At 55.7% G+C, this 20,553-nt stretch overlaps 2 protein-coding genes across 2 annotated transcripts in view; one reads left to right on the top strand and one right to left on the bottom strand.

Annotated features, from left to right (window-relative positions):
* Positions 1-2,017, top strand: part of shmt2 (serine hydroxymethyltransferase 2 (mitochondrial)) — an 18,842-nt gene extending 16,825 nt beyond the window's left edge. The window contains 2 exon segments of the mRNA XM_069904933.1: positions 284-364; positions 1,889-2,017. Coding sequence (XP_069761034.1) covers positions 284-364; positions 1,889-2,017 — 210 coding nt within the window.
* Positions 2,018-2,433: 416 nt separating this feature from the next.
* Positions 2,434-13,485, bottom strand: LOC138746643 (putative uncharacterized protein DDB_G0271982). The gene is given in 5 exon segments (XM_069904932.1): positions 2,434-2,538; positions 4,238-4,300; positions 5,907-5,941; positions 8,192-8,299; positions 13,170-13,485. Coding segments are annotated over 5 exon segments (627 nt in total).
* Positions 13,486-20,553: the final 7,068 nt, after the last annotated feature.

Below are 20,553 nucleotides of genomic sequence, written 5' to 3'. Positions count from 1 at the left end.
TTATGTCTGTCTCGGGTGGGGGGGGCAGACACTGATCCCTCTCTCTGTTTGTCTGTCTGGTGGTCAGACACTATCCCACCCTCTCTCTGTCCGTCTGGGGGCAGACACTGATTCCCCTCTCTGTCTGTCTGTATGTGGTGGCAGACATTGATCCCACTCTCTCTCTTTCTCTCTCTCTCTCTCTCTCTCTCTCTCTCTCTCCCCCCCCACTCTCTCTCTATTTCTCTGTCTTGGGTGGTGGAGGAGAAACTGATCCCCCTCTCTCTGTATATGTCTGGTGCAGGGGGCAAAACCTGATCCCCCTCTATTTCTGTCTGTCTCTCTGGGGGCAGACACTGATCCCCCTCTCTCTCTGTCTGGCTGGGTGTGTGACACTGATACCCCTCTCTGTCTGTCTATCTGGAGTACAGACACTGATCCCCCCTTTCTCTCAGTCTGTCTGTCTGGAGGGGCAGACACTGATCCCCCTCTATTTATGTCTGTCTGAGGTCAGGCACTGAGCCCCCCCCTCCGTCTGTCAGTTCGGGTGGTGGGGGGCAGACACTGATCCCTCTCTCTGTTTGTCTGTCTGGTGGTCAGACACCTATCCCCCCCTCTCTCTTTCTGGCTGGGTGGGGTGTCACTAATTCTTGCTCTCACTCTGTCTGTCTGTCTGGGGACTGCAGACACTGACTACCCCCTGTCCATGTATGTCTGTCTGGGATTCAGGCACTGATCCCCCTCTCTGTCTGTCTTTCTGGTGATCAGACACCTATCCCCCTCTCCCTCTGTCCGTCTGGGGGCAGTCATTGTTCCCACTCTCTAAGTCTGCTTGTCTGGGTGGGGATACACAGATCCCCCTCTCTCTCAGTATGTCTGTCTGGAGAAGCATGATACTGATCCCCCCTCTCTCTGTCTGTCCGCTGGAGGGGGCAGACACTGATCCACTCTCTGCCAGTCTGTCTGGGAAGGCAGACATGAAACCCCTACACTATCTGTTTGCCCCACTCTTTCTATCTGTTTGGGGTGGCATACAGTGACCCCCCTCTCTCTCTCTGTCTGTCTACCTGGGGATCAGACTGATCGCACTCTCTGTCTGCTTGTCTGGGTTTCAGACACTGATTTTTCCCCCCCTCTGTCTGTCTGTATCAGGGGTGAAACACTGATCCCACTCCCTGTCTGTCTGGGGGGGGCTGACATTGATACCACTCTCTCTCTCTCTCTCTCTCTCTCTCTCTCTCTCACACTCTATCTATCTCTCTCTCTCTCTCTCTTTCTATCTCTCTCTCTCTCTCTCTCGTCCCCCCTCTCTTCTCTCTCTTCCTCTCTCTCTCTCTCTCTCTCTCTCTCTCTCTGGGGTGGTGGAGGAGACACTGATCCCCCTCTCTCTGTGTCTGTCTGGTGGAGGGGATAGACACTGATCCCCTTTCTGTCTCTCTGAGGAGGCAGACACTAATTCACCCCACTCTATCTGTCTGGGGGCAGACACTGTTCCCTCCTCTCTGTTTGTCTGTATGGGGCAGTAGACACTGATTACCCCTCTCTGTCTGTCTGTCTGGGGTGGCAGACTTTGATCCCACACTCTCTCCTCCCTGTCTGTCTGGGGGGTGTGGGGATTGACGGAACTGATCCCCCTCTCTGTCTGTCTCTGAGGGAGCAGACACTGATCCTCCTCTCTCTCTGTCTGTCTGTCTGGGTGGGTAGACACTGATCCCGTTCTATGTATGTCTGTCTGGGGGTGAGGCACTGATCCCCCCCCTCTGTCTGTCTGTCTCGGGGTGGGGGAGAGCAGACATGATCCCATTCTCTCTCTGTTTGTTCGGGGTGGCGTATACTTAATCTGCTCCCTCTGTCTGTCTGTCTGAGGGGGTCAGACACTGATCTCCAATCTTTCTCTGTCTTGGGGCAGACACTGATCCCCTCTCTCTCTGTCTGGCTGGGTGGGGTGACACTGATACCCCTCTCTGTCTGTCTATCTGGAGGACAGACACTGATCCCCCCTCTCTCTCAGTCTGTCTGTCTGGGGGGCAGACACTGATCCACTTTTTCTCTGTTTGGCTGGGTCGGGTGACACTGATCCCCCTATGTCTGTCTATCTGGAGGGCAAACACCTGATCCCCATCCATTTATGTCTGTCTGGGGGTCAGGCACTGATCCCCCCTCTCTCTTCTATCCGGTGGAGGGGGCCAGACACTGATCCATTCTCTGCCAGTCTGTCTGGGAAGGCAGACATGAAACCCCTATTCTATCTGTTTACCCCCACTCTCTCTATCTGTTTGGGGTGGCATACAGTGATCGCCCCCTCTCTCTTTCTGTCTACCTGGGGAACAGACACTGATCGCCCTCTCTGTCTGCCTGTCTGGGGTTCAGACACTGATTTTTCCCCCCCTCTGTCTGTCTGTCTCAGGGGGCAAACAATGATCCCACTCCCTGTCTGTCTGAGGGGGGCAGACATTAATCCCACTCTCTATCTCTCTCTCTCTCTCTCTCTCTCTCTAATCTCTCTCTCCTCTCTCTCTCTCTCTACCTCTCCCTCTCTCTCTCTTTCTCTCTCTCTCTCTCTGGGGTGGTGGAGGAGACACTGATTCCCATCTCTGTCTGTCTGTCTGGTGGAGGGGATAGACACTGTTCCCCTTTCTGTCTGTCTGAGGAGGCAGACACTAATTCACCCACTCTATCTTTCTGGGGGGCAGACACTGTTCACCCTCTCTGTTTGTCTGTATGGGGCAGTATACACTGATTACCCTCTCTGTCTGTCTGTCTGGTTGGGCAGACTCTGATCCCCCCCCCCTCTCTGTCTGTCTTTCTGGGGTGGCAGACTTTAATCCCACATCTCGCCCCGTGTCTGTCTGGGGGGGGGGGGAATTGACAGAACTGATCCCCCTCTCTGTCTGTCTCTGAGGGAGCAGACACTGATCCTCCTCTCCCTTTGTCTGTCTGTCTGGGTGGGCAGACACTGATCCCGTTCTATGTATGTCTGTGTGGGGGAGGTGAGGCACTGATCCCCCCCTCTGTCTGTCCTGTCTCGGGGGGTGGCAGACATTTATCCCATTCTCTCTCTGTTTGTTCGGGGTGGCGTATACTTTATACTGCCCTCTCTCTGTCTGTCTGTCTGAGGGGTCAGACACTGATCCCCCAATCTTTCTCTCTGTCTGGGGGCAGACACTGATCACCCCCCCTCTCTTCTCTGTCTGGCTGGGTGGGGTGACACTGATACCTCTCTCTGTCTGTCTATCTGGAGTACAGACACTGATCCCCCCTATCTCTCAGTCTGGCTGGTTGCACTGACACTGATTACCCCTCTCTGTCGGTCTATCTGGAGGACAGACACTGATCCACCCACTCTCTCAGTCTGTCTGTCTGGGGGACAGACACTGATCCCACTTTTTCTCTGTTTGACTGGGTCGGGGTGACACGTATCCCCCTCTATGTCTGTCTATCTGGAGGGCAAACACTGATCCCCATCCATTTATGTCTGTCTGGGGGTCAGGCACTGATCCCCCCGCTCTGTCTGTCTGACTGCAGTGGCAGACATTGATCCAACTCTCTCTCTCTCTCACTCAGTCTCTCTCGGTCTCTCATCTCTCTCGTCTCCTCTCTCTCTCTCTCTCTCTGTCTGGGGTGGTTTAGGAGACATTGATCCCCCTCTCTCTCTCTGTCTGTCTGGTGGAGGGGATAGACACTGATCCCCCTTTCTGTCTGTCTGAAGAGGCAGACACTAATTCCCCCACTCTCTCTATCTGTCTTGGGGCAGACACTGTTCCCCCTCTCTGTCTGTCTGTCTGGGGTGGCAGACTTTGATCCCACACTCTCTCTCCCCGTCTGTCTGGGGGGGGATTGATGGAACTGATCCCCCCTCTCTGTTTGTCTCTGAGGGAGCAGACACTGATCCTCCTCTCTCTCTGTCTGTCTGTCTGGGGGGTCAGACACTGATCCCCCAATCTATCTCTGTGTGGGGGCAGACACTGATCCCCCTCTCCCTCTGTCCGGCTGGGTGGAGTGACACTGATACCCCTCTCTGTCTGTCTATCTGGAAGACAGACAATGATCCCCCCTCTCTCTCAGTCTGTCTGTCTGGGGGGCAGACACTGATCCAAATTTTTCTCTGTTTGGCTGGGTCGGGTGACACTGATCCCCCTTCTAAGTCTGTCTATCTGGAGGGCAAACACTGATCCCCCCTCCATTTATGTCTGTCTGGGGGTCAGCACTGATCCCCCCGCTCTGTCTGTCTGACTGCAGTGGCAGACATTGATCCAACTCTCTCTTCTCTCTCAGTCTCTCGTCTCTCTCTCTCTCTCTCTCTCTCTCTCTCTCTCTCTCTCTCAATCTGGGGTGGTTTAGGAGACATTGATCCCCCTCTCTCTCTCTGTCTGTCTGGTGGAGGGGATAGACACTGATCCCCTTTCAGTCTGTCTGAAGAGGCAGACACTCTTTAATTCCCCCCACTCTCTCTATCTGTCTTGGGGGCAGACACTGTTCCCCCTCTCTGTCTGTCTGTCTGGGGTGGCAGACTTTGATCCCACACTCTCTCTCCCCGTCTGTCTGGGGGGGGATTGATGGAACTGAATCCCCCTCTCTGTTTGTCTCTGAGGGAGCAGACACTGATCCTCCTCTCTCTCTGTCTGTCTGTCTGGGGGGTCAGACACTGATCCCCCAATCTATCTCTGTGTGGGGGCAGACACTGATCCCCCTCTCATCCTCTGTCCGGCTGGGTGGGAGTGACACTGATACCCCTCTCTCTGTCTGTCTAATCTGGAGGACAGACAATGATCCCCCCTCTCTCTCAGACTGTCTGTCTGGGGGCAGACACTGATTCCCCTCTCTGTCTGTCTGTATGTGGGGCAGACATTGATCCCACTCTCTCTCTTTCTATCTCTATCTCTCTCTCTACTCTCTCTCTCATAGTCTCCTCTCTCTCTCTTCTCACTCTCTCTCCCCCCCACTCTCTCTCTATTTCTCTGTCTTGGGTGGTGGAGGAGAAACTGATCCCCCTCTCGTCTGTATATGTCTGGTGCAGGGGGGCAAAAACTGATCCCCCTCTATTTCTGTCTGTCTCTCTGGTGGCAGACACTGATCCCCCTCTCTCTTCTGTCTGGCTGGGTGGTGTGACACTGATACCCCTCTCTGTCTGTCTATCTGGAGTACAGACACTGATTCCCCCTCTCTCTCAGTCTGTCTGTCTGGAGGGCAGACACTGATCCCCCTCTATTTATGTCTGTCTGGGGTCAGGCACTGAGCCCCCCCTCTGTCTGTCAGTTCGGGTGGTGGGGGGGCAGACACTGATCCCTCTCTCTGTTTGTCTGTCTGGTGGTCAGACACCTATCCCCCCCCTCTCTCTTTCTGGCTGGGTGGGGTGTCACTAATTCTCGCTCTCACACTCTGTCTGTCTGTCTGGGGACGTGCAGACACTGATCCCTGTCCATGTATGTCTGTCTGGGATTCAGGCACTGATCCCCCTCTCCTGTCTGTCTTTCTGGTGATCAGACACCTATCCCCCTCTCCCTCTGTCCGTCTGGGGGCAGTCATTGTTCCCACTCTCTAAGATCTGCTTGTCTGGGTGGGGATACACAGATCCCCCTCTCTCTCAGTATGTCTGTCTGGAGAGCAGATACTGATCCGCCCCTTCTCTCTGTCTGTCCGCTGGATGGGGGCAGACACTGATCCACTCTCTGCCAGTCTGTCTGGGAAGGCAGACATGAAACCCCTACACTATCTGTTTGTCCCCCGACTCTTTCTATCTGTTTGGGGTGTCATACAGTGACCCCCCCCTCTCTCTGTCTGTCTACCTTGGATCAGACACTGATCGCACTCTCTGTCTGCTTGTCTGGGGTTCAGACACTGATTTTTCCCCCCCTCTGTCTGTCTGTATCAGGGGGGAAACACTGATCCCACTCCCTGTCTGTCTGGGGGTGGGCTGACATTGATACCACTCTCTCTCTCTCTCTCCCCTTCTCTCTCTCTTCTCTACTCTATCACTCTATCTATCTCTCTCTCTCTCTCCTCTCTCTCTCTCTTCTTCTAGTCTCTCTCTCCTCTCTCTCTGTCCCTCTCTCTCACATTCTCTCTCTCTCTCTCTCTCTCTGGGCGTGGTGGAGGAGACACTGATCCCCCTCTCTCTGTGTCTGTCTGGTGGAGGGGATAGACACTGATCCCCTTTCTGTCTCTCTGAGGAGGCAGACACTAATTCACCCACTCTATCTGTCTGGGGGGCAGACACTGTTCCCTCTCTCTGTTTGTCTGTATGGGGCAGTAGACACTGATTACCCCTCTCTGTCTGTCTGTCTGGGGGTGGCAGACTTTGATCCCACACTCTCTCTCCCTGTCTGTCTGGGGGGTGGGGGGATTGACGGAACTGATCCCCCTCTCTGTCTGTCTCTGAGGAGCAGACACTGATCCTCCTCTCTCTCTGTCTGTCTGTCTGGGTGGGAAGACACTGATCCCGTTCTTATGTATGTCTGTCTGGGGGTGAGGCACTGATCCCCCCCCACTCTGTCTGTCTGTCTCGGGGTGGGGGAGAGCAACATTGATCCCATTCTCTCTCTGTTTGTTCGGGGTGGCGTATACTTATACTGCTCCCTCTGTCTGTCTGTCTGAGGGGGTCAGACACTGATCCCCCAATCTTTCTCTGTCTGGGGGCAAACACTGATCCCCCTCTCTCTCTGTCTGGCTGGGTGGGGTGACACTGATACCCCTCTCTGTCTGTCTATCTGGAGGACAGACACTGATCTCCCCTCTCTCTCAGTCTGTCTGTCTGGGGGGCAGACACTGATCCCAATTTTTTCTCTGTTTGGCTGGGTCGGGTGACACTGATGCCCCTCTATGTCTGTCTATCTGGAGGGCAATCACTGATCCCCCTCCATTTATGTCTGTCTGGGGGTCAGGCACTAATCCCCCTCTCTGTCTGTCTGTCTCGGGTGGGGGGTGGCAGACACTGATCCCTCTCTCTGTTTGTCTGTCTGGTGGTGAGACACCTATCGCCCTCACTCACTGTCTGGGGGCAGACACTGATCTCCCTCTCTCTGTTTCTGGCTGGGTGGGGTGTCACTAATTCACCCTCTCACCCTGTTTGTCTGTCTGTCTGTCTGTCCGGGGGCGTGCAGACACTGATGCCTGTCTATGTATGACTGTCAGGGGGGTCAGGCACTGATCCCCCCCTCTGTCTGTCTGTCTCGGTTGGGGGGGGGGGGCCAGACACTGATCCCTCTCTCTGTTATGCTGTCTGGTGATCAGACACCTATCCCCCCTCTCTCTCTGTCCGTCTGTGGGCAGACACTGATCCCCTATCTGTATGTCTGTCTGGGTGGCAGACACTGATCCCCCCTCTCTGTCTGTCTGTCTGCAGTGGCAGACATTGATCCCACTCTCTCTCTCTCTCTCTCTCTCTCTCTCTCTCTCCTCTCTGTGTCTCGGGAGGTGGAGGAGAAACTGATCCCCCTCTCTATGTATGTCATGTGGAGAGGGGCAAACACTGATTCCCTCTCTGTCTGTCGATCTGCAAGGCAGACACTGAACCCCCTCTATTTATGTCTGTCTGGGGGTCAGGCTCTGATCCCCCCCTCTGTCTGTCTGTGTTGGCTGGGGGCAGACATTGATCCCAGTCTCTGTCTATCCGTTTGGGGTGGCATACACTTATACTGCTCTCTCTCTCTCTGTCTGTCTGAGGGGGCAGTCACTGTTACTCCACTTTCTCTATCTGTCTGTCTGGAGGTAGACACTGATCCCCCTCTCTCTCATTCTGTCTGTCTGGGTGGCAGACAATGATCCTCCTCTCTCTCTGTCTGTTTGGGGGAGGGCAGTCACTATTCCCCCTCTCTATGTCTGCTTGTCTGTCTGGAGGTAGACACATATCCCCCCCCTCTCTCAGTATGTCTGTCTGGAGAGCAGACACTGATCCCCCCCTCTTTCTGATAGTCCGGTGGAGGGGGCAGACACTGATCCCCTCTCTGCCAGTCTGTCTGGGGAGTCAGACACGAAACCCCCACTCTCTCTATCTGTTTGCCCCCACTCTCTCGATCTGTTTGGGGTGGCATACAGTGATCCCCCCCTCTCTCTGTCTGTCTACCTGGGGGACAGACACTGATCCCCCTCTCTGTCTGCCTGTCTGGGGTTCAGACAATGATTTTTTCCCCCCTCTGTCTGTCTGTCTCAGGGGGCAAACACTGATCCCACTCCCTGACTGTCTGGGGGGGGGGGGGGCAGACATTGATCCCACTCTCTCTCTCTCTCTCTCTCTTTCTCTCTCTCTCTCTCTCTCTTTCTCTCTCTCTCTCTCTCTCTCTCTCTGTGTCTCGGGTGGTGGAGGGGAAACTGATCCCCCTCTCTATGTATGTCAAGTGGAGGGGGCAAACACTGATTCCCTCTCTGTCTGTCGATCTGCAGTGCAGACACTGAACCCCCTCTATTTATGTCTGTCTGGTGGTCAGGCTCTGATTCCCCCTCTGTCTGTCTGTGTCGGTGGGGGGGGCAGACATTGATCCCACTCTCTCTCTCTCTCTCTCTCTCTCTCTGTCTGGGGTGGAGGAGGAGACACTGATCCGCCTCTCTCTCTCTCTCTCTCTCTGTCTGGTAGAGGGGATAGACACTGATCCCCTTTCTGTCTGTCTGAGGAGGCAGACACTAATTTCCCCACTCTCTCTATCTGTCTTGGGTGCAGACACTGTTTCCCCTCCCTGTCTGTCTGTCTGGGGTGACAGACTTTGATCCCATACTCTCTCTCCCCGTCTGTGTGGGGGGGGATTGATGGAACTGATCCACCTCTCTGTTTGTCCCTGAGGGAGCCGACACTGATCCTCCTCTCTCTCTGTCTGTCTGTCTGGGGGGTCAGACACTGTTCCCCCAATCTCTCACTATCTGGGGGCAGACACTGATCCTCCTCTCTCTCTGTCTGTCTGTCTGGGGGTCAGACACTGATGCCTGTCTATGTATGTCTGTCAGGGGGTCAGGCACTGATCCCCCTCTCTGTCTGTCTGTCTCAGGTGGGGGGGGGGGCAGACACTGATCCCTCTCTCTGTTTGTCTGTCTGGTGATCAGACACCTATCCCCCTCTCTCTCTGTCCGTCTGGGGGCAGACACTGATCCCCCTCTCTCTCATTGTGTCTGTCGGGGCGGCAGACAATGATCCTCCTCTCTCTCTGTCTGTTTGGGGGAGGGCAGTCACTGTTCCCCCTCTCTATGTCTGCTTGTCTGTCTAGAGGTAGACACAGATCCACCCCTCTCTCAGTATGTCTGTCTGGTGAGCAGACACTGATCCCCCCCTCTCTCTGTCTGTCCGGTGGAGGGGGCAGACACGAAACCCCCACTCTCTCTATCTGTTTGCACCCACTCTCTCGATCTGTTTGGTTTGGCATACACTGATCCCCCCCCTCTCTCTGTCTGTCTACCTGGGGGACAGACACTGATCCCCCTCTCTGTCTGCCTGTCTGGGGTTCAGACACTGATTTTTTCCCCCCCTCTGTCTGTCTGTATCAGGGGGAAAACACTGATCCCACTCGCTGACTGTCTAGGGGGGGGGGGGAGCAGACATTGATCCCACTCTCTCTCTCTCTCTCTCTCTCTCTCTCTCTCTCTCTCTCTCTCTCTCTCTCTCTCTGGGGTGGTGGAGGAGACACTATTCCCCCTCTCTCTCTCTGTCTGTCTGGTGGAGGGGTTAGACACTGATCCCCTTTCTGTCTGTCTGAGGAGGCAGACACTAATTCCCCCACTCCCTCTATCTGTCTTGGGGGCAGACACTGTTCCCCCTCTCTGTCTGTCTGTCTGTGGTGGCAGACTTTGATCCCACACTCTCTCTCTCCGTCTGTCTGGGGGGGGAATTGATGGAACTGATCCCCCTCTCTGTTTGTCTCTGAGGGAGCAGACACTGATCCTCCTCTCTCTCTGTCTGTCTGTCTGGGGGGTCAGACACTGATCCCCCAATCTCTCTCTCTCTGGGGGAAGACACTGATCCCCCTCTCTCTCTGTCTGGCTGGGTGGAGTGACACTGATACCCCTCTCTGTCTGTCTATCTGGAGGACAGACACTGATCCGCCCGCTCTCTCAGTCTGTCTGTCTGGGGGGCGGACACTGATCCCCCCTCTCTCTGTCTCTCCGGTGGAGGGGGCAGTCACTGATCCCCCACTCTATGTCTGCTTGTCTGTCTGGAGGTAGACACAGATCCCCCCCTCTCTCAGTATGTCTGTCTGGAGAGCAAACACTGATTCCCCTCTCTCTCTGTCTGTCTGGTGGAGGGGGCAGTCACTGATCCCCTCTCTGCCAGTCTGTCTGGGGAGGCAGACACTAAACCCCCACTCTCTCTATCTGTTTGCCCCCACTCTCTCGATCTGTTTGGGGTGACATACAGTGACCACCCCCTCTCTCTGTCTGTCAACCTGGGGGACGGACACTGATCCCCCCTCTCTGTCTGCCTGTCTGGGGTTCAGACACTGATTTTCCCCCCCTCTGTCTGTCTGTCTCAGGGGGGAAACACTGATCCCACTCCCTGTCTGTCTGGTGGGGGGCAGACATTGATCCCACTCTCTCTCTCTCTCTCTCTCTCTCTCTCTCTCTCTCTCTCTCTCTCTCTCTCTGTCTGGGGTGCAGGAGGAGACACTGATCCCCCCCTCTCTCTGTGTCTGTCTGGTGTACGGGATAGACACTGATCCCCTTTCTGTCTGTCTGAGGAGGCAGACACTAATTCCCCCACTCTCTCTATCTGTCTTGGGGGCAGACCCTGTTCCCCCTCTCTGACTGTCTGTCTGTGGTGGCAGACTTTGATCCCACACTCTCTCTCCCCGTCTGTCTGGGGCGGGATTGATGGAACTGATCCCCCTCTCTGTTTGTCTCTGAGGGAGCAGACACTGATCCCCCTCTCTCTCTGTCTGGCTGGGTGGAGTGACACTGATACCCCTCTCTGTCTGTCTATCTGGAGGACAGACACTCATCCCCCCTCTCTCAGTCTGTCTGTCTGGAGGGCAGACACTGATCCCAATTTTTCTCTGTTTGGCTGAGTCGGGTGACACTGATCCCCCTCTATTTCTGTCTATCTGGAGGGCAAACACTGATCCCCCTCCATTTATGTCTGTCTGGGGGTCAGGCACTGATCCCCCCTCTCTCTGTCTGTCCGGTGGAGGGGGCAGACACTGATCCACTCTCTGCCAGTCTGTCTGGGAAGGCAGACACGAAACCTCCACTCTCTCTATCTGTTTGCCCCCACTCTCTCTATCTGTTTGGGGTGGCATACAGTGTTCCCCCCCTCTCTCTGTCTGTCTACCTGGGGAACAGACACTGATCGCCCTCTCTGTCTGCGTGTCTGGGGTTCAGACACTGATTTTTCTCCCCCTCTGTCTGTCTGTCTCAGGGGGGAAACACTGATCCCACTCCCTGTCTGTCTGGGGGGTGCAGACATTGATCCCACTCTCTCTCTCTCTCTCTCTCTCTCTCTCTCTCTCTCTCTCTCTCTCTCACTCTCTCTCTCTCTCTCTCTCTCTCTCTGGGGTGGTGGAGGAGACACTGATCCCCATCTCTCTCTGTCTGTCTGGTGGAGGGGATAGACACTGATCCCCTTTCTGTCTGTCTCAGGAGGCAGACACTAATTCACCCACTCTATCTGTCTGGGGGGCAGACACTGTTCCCCCTCTCTGTCTGTCTGTCTGGGGTGGGCAGACACTGATCCTCCCCCTCTCTCTGTCTGTCCAGTGGAGGGGGCAGACAGTGATCCCCTCTCTGCCAGTCTGTCTGGGGAGGCAGACACGAAACCCCCACTCTCTCTATCTGTTTGCCCCCACTCTCTCTATCTGTTTGGGGTGGCATACAGTGATCCACCCCCTCTCTGTTTGTCTGTCTGGGGTGGCAGACATTGATCCCATTCTCTCTCTTTCTCACTCTCTCTCTCTCTCTCTCTCTCTCTCTCTCTCTTTCTCTCTCTCTGTGTCCGGTGGTGGAGGAGACACTGATCCCCTTCTCTCTCTCACTGTATGGTGGAGTGGGCAGACACTGATCCCCCTCTCTCTCTGTCTGTCTCTCTGGATGGTGCAAACACTTATCCCACTCTCTGTCTGTCTATCTGGAGGGCAGACACTGATTCCTCCTATCTCTCTGGCGGTCTGGTGGAGGGGGCAGACACTGATCCCCCTCTCTGTCTGTCTGTCTGGGGGGGCAGTCACTGATTCCACCTATCTCTCTGTCTGTCTGGTGCAGGGGGAAGACACTGATCCCCTCTCTGTCTGTCTGTCTGGGTGGCAGACTCTGATCCCCTTCCCCGCCACTCTCTCTCTGTCTGTCTGTCTGGGGGCAGTCACTTTTCACCCCTCTTTCTCTCTCTCTCTCTCTCTCTCTCTCTCTCTCTCTCTCTCTCTCTCCACTGATCCCAATCTCTGTCTGTCTATCTGTGGTAGCAGACATTGATCGCACTCATTCTCTCCCTTTCTCTCTCTCTGTCTCGGATGGTGGAGGAGACACTGATCCCTTTCTCTCTCTCTCTGTCTGGTGGAGTGGGCAGACACTGATCCCCCTTTCTCTATGTCTGTTTCTCTGGGTGGGGGGGTGGCAAACACTCCCATTCTCTCTTTGTCTGGGGGTGCAGACATTGAACCCCCACTCTCTATGTCTGTCTGTCTGGGGGGCAGACACTGATCCCCCCCCTCTCTATCTGTCTATCTGGAGGGCAGACACTGATGCCCCCTATCTATCTGTCAGTCTGGTGGAGGGGGCAGACACTGATCCCCTCTCTGTCTGTCTGTCTGGGGGGGCAGTCACTGATCCCCCACTTTCTCTATCTGTCTGGGGGGGGCAAACACTGTTCCCCCCTCTCTATGTCTGCCTGTCTGGGTGGGGTGACACAGATGCCACTCTCTCTCAGTCTGTCTGTCTCGGGGGCAGACACTGATCCTCCTCTCTCTCTGTCTATCTGGGGTGGCAGACATTGAACCCACTCTCTCTCTCTCTCTCTCTCTCTCTCTCTCTCTCTCTGTATCGGGTGGTGGAGGAGACACTGATCCCCCTCTCTCTACGTCTGTCTGGTGGAGGGGGAAAACACTGACCACCTCTCGCTCTGTCGGTCTCTCTGGGTGGTGCAAACACTTATCCCACTCTCTGTCTGTTGATCTGGTGGGCAGACATTCATCCCCCACTCTGTATGTCTGTCTGTCTGGGGGGCAGACACTGATCCCCCTCTCTCTCTTTCTGGCTGGGTGGTGTGTCACTGATCCCCCTCTCACTCTGTCTGTCTGTCTGGTGGGGTGGGGGAGCAGACACTGATCCCCCTCTCTCTACGTCTGTCTGGTGGAGGGGGAAAACACTGACCACCTCTCGCTCTGTCGGTCTCTCTGGGTGGTGCAAACACTTATCCCACTCTCTGTCTGTTGATCTGGTGGGCAGACATTCATCCCCCACTCTGTATGTCTGTCTGTCTGGGGGCAGACACTGATCCCCCTCTCTCTCTTTCTGGCTGGGTGGTGTGTCACTGATCCCCCTCTCACTCTGTCTGTCTGTCTGGTGGGGTGGGGGAGCAGACACTGATCCCCGTCTATGCATGTCTGCCTGGTTCAGTCACTGATCCTCACCTCTGTTTGTCTGTCTCGGGGGGGGGGGGCAGACATTGATCCCACTCTCTCTCTCTGTCTGTTTAGGTTGCATAGACATATCCACCTCTCTCTCTGTCAGTCTGGGTGGTCAGACACTGATTCCCCCTCTCTGTCTGTCTGTCTGGTGCTCAGACACTTATCCCCCTCTCTGTCTGGGGGCAGACACTGATCCTCCTATCTCTCTGTTGGTCTGGTGGCGGGGGTAGACACTGATCCCCTCTCTGTCTGTCTGGGGGGGCAGTCACTGATCCCCCACTTTCTCTATCTGTCTGGGGGGACAGACACTGTTCTCCCCCTCTCTATGTCTGCCTGTCTGGGTGGGGTGACACAGATGCCCCTTCCTCTCAGTCTGTCTGTCTGTGGGGCAGACTCTGATCCCCCTTTTTGTATGTTTGAATATGGGGGCAGACACTGAAACCCCCTTTCTCTCTCTGTCTGTCTGGGCAGATACTGATCTCTCTTTCTCTCTGTCTGTCTGCTGGCGCAGACACTGATCCCCCTCTCTGTCTGTCTCTCTGGGATGGCAGACATTGATCCCACTCTCTCTCTCTCTCTCTCTCTCTCTCTCTCTCTCTCTCTCTCTCTCTCTCTCTCTGTCTGCCTCGGGTGGTAGAGGAGACACTGATCAGCCTCTCTGTCTGTCTGGTGTAGGGGGCAAACACTGATCTGCTGTCTATCTGTCTGGGGGGGCAGACACTGATCCCCCCCCTCTCTATCTGTCTATCTGGAGGGCAGACACTGATGCCCCCTATCTATCTGTCAGTCTGGTGGAGGGGGCAGACACTGATCCCCTCTCTGTCTGTCTGTCTGGGGGGGCAGTCACTGATCCCCCACTTTCTCTATCTGTCTGGGGGGGGCAAACACTGTTCCCCCCTCTCTATGTCTGCCTGTCTGGGTGGGGTGACACAGATGCCACTCTCTCTCAGTCTGTCTGTCTCGGGGGCAGACACTGATCCTCCTCTCTCTCTGTCTATCTGGGGTGGCAGACATTGAACCCACTCTCTCTCTCTCTCTCTCTCTCTCTCTCTCTCTCTGTATCGGGTGGTGGAGGAGACACTGATCCCCCTCTCTCTACGTCTGTCTGGTGGAGGGGGAAAACACTGACCACCTCTCGCTCTGTCGGTCTCTCTGGGTGGTGCAAACACTTATCCCACTCTCTGTCTGTTGATCTGGTGGGCAGACATTCATCCCCCACTCTGTATGTCTGTCTGTCTGGGGGGCAGACACTGATCCCCCTCTCTCTCTTTCTGGCTGGGTGGTGTGTCACTGATCCCCCTCTCACTCTGTCTGTCTGTCTGGTGGGGTGGGGGAGCAGACACTGATCCCCCTCTCTCTACGTCTGTCTGGTGGAGGGGGAAAACACTGACCACCTCTCGCTCTGTCGGTCTCTCTGGGTGGTGCAAACACTTATCCCACTCTCTGTCTGTTGATCTGGTGGGCAGACATTCATCCCCCACTCTGTATGTCTGTCTGTCTGGGGGGCAGACACTGATCCCCCTCTCTCTCTTTCTGGCTGGGTGGTGTGTCACTGATCCCCCTCTCACTCTGTCTGTCTGTCTGGTGGGGTGGGGGAGCAGACACTGATCCCCGTCTATGCATGTCTGCCTGGTTCAGTCACTGATCCTCACCTCTGTTTGTCTGTCTCGGGGGGGGGGGCAGACATTGATCCCACTCTCTCTCTCTGTCTGTTTAGGTTGCATAGACATATCCACCTCTCTCTCTGTCAGTCTGGGTGGTCAGACACTGATTCCCCCTCTCTGTCTGTCTGTCTGGTGCTCAGACACTTATCCCCCTCTCTGTCTGGGGGCAGACACTGATCCTCCTATCTCTCTGTTGGTCTGGTGGCGGGGGTAGACACTGATCCCCTCTCTGTCTGTCTGGGGGGGCAGTCACTGATCCCCCACTTTCTCTATCTGTCTGGGGGGACAGACACTGTTCTCCCCCTCTCTATGTCTGCCTGTCTGGGTGGGGTGACACAGATGCCCCTTCCTCTCAGTCTGTCTGTCTGTGGGGCAGACTCTGATCCCCCTTTTTGTATGTTTGAATATGGGGGCAGACACTGAAACCCCCTTTCTCTCTCTGTCTGTCTGGGCAGATACTGATCTCTCTTTCTCTCTGTCTGTCTGCTGGCGCAGACACTGATCCCCCTCTCTGTCTGTCTCTCTGGGATGGCAGACATTGATCCCACTCTCTCTCTCTCTCTCTCTCTCTCTCTCTCTCTCTCTCTCTCTCTCTGTCTGCCTCGGGTGGTAGAGGAGACACTGATCAGCCTCTCTGTCTGTCTGGTGTAGGGGGCAAACACTGATCTGCTGTCTATCTGTCTGGGGGGGCAGACACTGATCCCCCCCCTCTCTATCTGTCTATCTGGAGGGCAGACACTGATGCCCCCTATCTATCTGTCAGTCTGGTGGAGGGGGCAGACACTGATCCCCTCTCTGTCTGTCTGTCTGGGGGGGCAGTCACTGATCCCCCACTTTCTCTATCTGTCTGGGGGGGGCAAACACTGTTCCCCCCTCTCTATGTCTGCCTGTCTGGGTGGGGTGACACAGATGCCACTCTCTCTCAGTCTGTCTGTCTCGGGGGCAGACACTGATCCTCCTCTCTCTCTGTCTATCTGGGGTGGCAGACATTGAACCCACTCTCTCTCTCTCTCTCTCTCTCTCTCTCTCTCTCTGTATCGGGTGGTGGAGGAGACACTGATCCCCCTCTCTCTACGTCTGTCTGGTGGAGGGGGAAAACACTGACCACCTCTCGCTCTGTCGGTCTCTCTGGGTGGTGCAAACACTTATCCCACTCTCTGTCTGTTGATCTGGTGGGCAGACATTCATCCCCCACTCTGTATGTCTGTCTGTCTGGGGGGCAGACACTGATCCCCCTCTCTCTCTTTCTGGCTGGGTGGTGTGTCACTGATCCCCCTCTCACTCTGTCTGTCTGTCTGGTGGGGTGGGGGAGCAGACACTGATCCCCCTCTCTCTACGTCTGTCTGGTGGAGGGGGAAAACACTGACCACCTCTCGCTCTGTCGGTCTCTCTGGGTGGTGCAAACACTTATCCCACTCTCTGTCTGTTGATCTGGTGGGCAGACATTCATCCCCCACTCTGTATGTCTGTCTGTCTGGGGGGCAGACACTGATCCCCCTCTCTCTCTTTCTGGCTGGGTGGTGTGTCACTGATCCCCCTCTCACTCTGTCTGTCTGTCTGGTGGGGTGGGGGAGCAGACACTGATCCCCGTCTATGCATGTCTGCCTGGTTCAGTCACTGATCCTCACCTCTGTTTGTCTGTCTGGTGGGGGGGGGGGCAGACACTGATCCAATTCACTGTCTGTCTGCCTGAGGGGTAGACACTGATCTCCCCTCTCTGTCTGTCTGTCCAGTGGGCAGACATTGATCCCACACTCTCCCTCTCTCTGTCTGTCTGGGATGGTGGAGGAGACACTGATCCCTTTCTCTCTCTGTCTGTCTGTCTGGGGGTCAGACACTGATCCTCCCCCTCTGTTTGTCTGTCTGGTGTGGGGGGGTGCAGACTTTGATCCCACTCTCTCTCTCTCTGTTTGGGGTGGCATACACTGATGACCCTCGCTGCCTGTCTGTCTGGTGTTCAGACACCAATCCCCTTCTCTGTCTGTCTGTCTGGGGGAAGACACTGAACACCCTCTCTCTCTCTCTCTCTCTCTCTGTGTGGGGGCTGACACTGAACCCCCCCCCCTTTCTCTCTCTGTATGTCTGGGTGTGCAGACACTGATTCCCCCCCTCCCTGTCTGTCTGTCCAGGGGGCAGACATTGATCGTTTTCTCTCCCTCTTTCTGTCTGTCTGGGATGGTGGAGGAGACACTGATCCCCCTCTCTCTGTCTGTCTATCTTGAGGGTAGACTCTGATCCCCCTCTCTGTCCATCTGTCTGAGGAGGCACACACTGATTCCCCCCCCCTCTCTCTCTCTCTCTCTGTCTGTCTCGGGTGGTGGAGGAGACACTGATCAGCCTCTCTCCCTGTCTGTCTGGTGGAGGGGGCAGACACTGATGCCCTGTCTGTCTGTCTGGGGGGGCACACACTAATCCACCTCTCTCTCTCGCTGTCTGGGTGGGGTGACACTGATCCCCCTCCCTCTGTCTGGCTGGGTAGGGTGACAATGAACCCCATCTCTCTCAGTCTGTCTGTCTGGGGTGGAGACATTGATCCTCCCCCCTCTCTGTCTGATTGTCTGGGGAGCACACACTGATCCCCCTCTCTGCCGGTCTGTCTGGGGGGCAGACACTGATCCCCCTCCCTCTCTCTGTCTGGCTGGGTGGGGTGACACTGAACCCCCCTCTCTCTCAGTCTGTCTGTGTGGGGGGCAGACAAAATTCTCCCCCCTCTCTGTCTGATTGTCTGGGGCAGACACTGATCCCCCACCCTCTCTCTCTCTCTCTCTGCCTGTCTGGGCAGATACTGATCCCTCTTTCTCTCTGTCTGTCTGGGGTGGCAGACATTGATCCCTCTCTCTCTCTCTCTCTCTCTCTCTCTGCCTCGGGTGGTAGAGGAGACACTGATCAGCCTCTCTCTCTGTCTGTCTGTTGGAGGGGGCAGACACTGATCCCCCTCTCTGTATGTCTGACTGGGGGGGTGGAGACAATTATCCCTCTTCCCCTCTCTCTCTCTCTCTCTCTCTCTCTCTCTCTCTCTCTCTCTCTCTCTGGGGGGCAGACACTGAATTCCCCCCTCTCTCTCTCTCTGTCAGTCTGGTTGGATAGATACTGATCCCACTCTCTGTCTGTCTGTCCAGGGGCAGACATTGATCCCACTCTCTCCCTCTGTCTGTCTGGTGTGGTGGAGGAGATGCTGATCCCCCTATCTCTCTGTCTGTCGGTAGAGGGGGCAGACACTGATCCCATCTCTGTCTGTCTGTATGGGGGGCAGACACTGATCCCCCCAACTCTCTCTATCTGAGAGGGGGGCCAGACACTGTTCCCCCTCTCTCTCTGTCTGCCTGTCTGGGTGGGCAGACACTGATCCCCTTCTCTGTCTGTCTATCTGTGGTGGGGTGTCACTGATCCCCCTCTATCTGTCTGTATCGGGGGGCGGCAGACATTGATCCCACTCTCTCGCTCTCTGTTTGGGGTGGCATAGACTTAATCCCCTCTCTGTCTGTCTGTCTGTCTGTCTGGCGGGCAGACACTGAACCCCCTCTCTCTCACTCTGTCTGTCTGGGGGGCAGACACTGATTCCCCCCCACCTCTCTGTCTGTCTTTCTGGGGGGCAGACAATGATCCTCCTCTCTCTCTGTCTGTATTGGGGGAGGGCAGTCACTGATCCCCTTCTCTGTTTGTCTCTGAGGGAGCAGACACTGATCCTCCTCTCTCTCTGTCTGTCTGTCTGGGGGGTCAGACACTGATGCCTGTCTATGTATGTCTGTCAGGGGGTCAGGCACTGATCCCCCCCCTCTGTCTGTCTGTCTCGGGTAGGGGGGGAGGGGCAGACACTGATCCCTCTCTCTGATTGTCTGTCTGGTGATCAGACACCTATCCCCCTCTCTCTCTGTCCGTCTGGGGGCAGACACTGATCCCCTATCTGTATGTCTGCCTGGGTGGCAGACACTGATCCCCCCTCTCTGTCTATCTGTCTGCAGTGGCAGACATTGATCCCACTCTCTCCCTCTCTCTCGCTCTCTCTCTCTCTCTCTCTCTCTCTCTCTCTCTCTCTTCTCTGTGGGGTGGTGGAGGAGACACTGATCCCCCTCTCTCTCTCTGTCTGTCTGGTGGAGGGGTTAGACACTGATCCCCTTCTCTGTCTGTCTATCTGTGGTGGGGTGTCACTGATCCCCCTCTATCTGTCTGTATCGGGGGGCGGCAGACATTGATCCCACTCTCTCGCTCTCTGTTTGGGGTGGCATAGACTTAACCCCCTCTCTGTCTGTCTGTCTGTCTGTCTGGCGGGCAGACACTGATCCCCCTCTCTGTATGTCTGTCTGGGGGGAGTAAACACTGATTCCCCCCCCCTCTCTCTCTCTCTCTCGCTGTCTATCTGCGGGGCAGACACTTATTCCCCCGACTCTCTCTCTGTCTGTCTGCGGGCGCAGACACTGTTTCCCCCCCCCCCCTCTGTCTGTCTCTCTAGGATGACAGACATTGACCCCATTCTCTCTCTCTCTTTGTCTGTCTCGGGTGATGGAGGAGACACTCATCAGCCTCTCTTTCTGTCTGTCTGGTGGAGGGGGCAGACTCTGATCCCTTGTCTCTCTGTCTGGGGGTGCAGACACTGATCCCCCTATCTGTCTTTCTGTCTGGGGGTCAGACACCAATCCCCCTCTCTGCTGGTCTGTCTGGGGGACAGGCACTGATCCCCCTCCCACTCTCTGTCTGGCTGGGTGGGGTGACACTGAACCCCCCCCTCTCTCAGTCTGTCTGTCTGGGGGGGGGGAGACACTGATCCTCCCCCCTCTCTGTCTTTCTGTCTGGGGGTCAGACACCAATCCCCCTCTCTGCCGGTCTGTCTGGGGTCAGACACTGAACCCCCTCTCTCTCACTCTGTCTGTCTGGGGGGCAGACACTGATTTCCCCCCCTCTCTGTCTGTCTTTCTGGGGGGAAGACACTGATCCCCCCCCTTCTTTCTCTCTGTCTTTCTGGGGGGCGGACACTGATCCCCCCCCTCTCTCAGTCTGTCTGTTTGTGGGGCAGACAATGATCCCTCTCTATTTCTGTCTGTCCGTCTGTCTGGGGTGTAGACACTGATCACCCTCTCTCTCTGTCTGTCTGGGGTGGAGGAGGAGACACTGATCAGCCTCTCTCTCTGTCTGTCTGTCTGTCTGGGGAGCAGACACTGATCCCCCTCTCTCTCTGTCTGTCTGTTTGTGGGGCAGACAATGATCCCTCTCTATTTCTGTCTGTCCGTCTGTCTGGGGTGTAGACACTGATCACCCTCTCTCTCTGTCTGTCTGGGGTGGTGGAGGAGACACTGATCAGCCTCTCTCTCTCTCTGTCTGTCTGTCTGGGGAGCAGACACTGATCCCCCTCTCTCTCTGTCTGTCTGTCTGGGGGGAAGACA

The sequence above is a fragment of the Narcine bancroftii genome, chromosome 12, assembly GCF_036971445.1.
Source record: "Narcine bancroftii isolate sNarBan1 chromosome 12, sNarBan1.hap1, whole genome shotgun sequence".
NCBI classification, from domain to species: domain Eukaryota; kingdom Metazoa; phylum Chordata; class Chondrichthyes; order Torpediniformes; family Narcinidae; genus Narcine; species Narcine bancroftii.
Note: the sequence above shows the minus strand (reverse complement) of the source record. Positions and strands in the feature narration are given on the sequence as shown.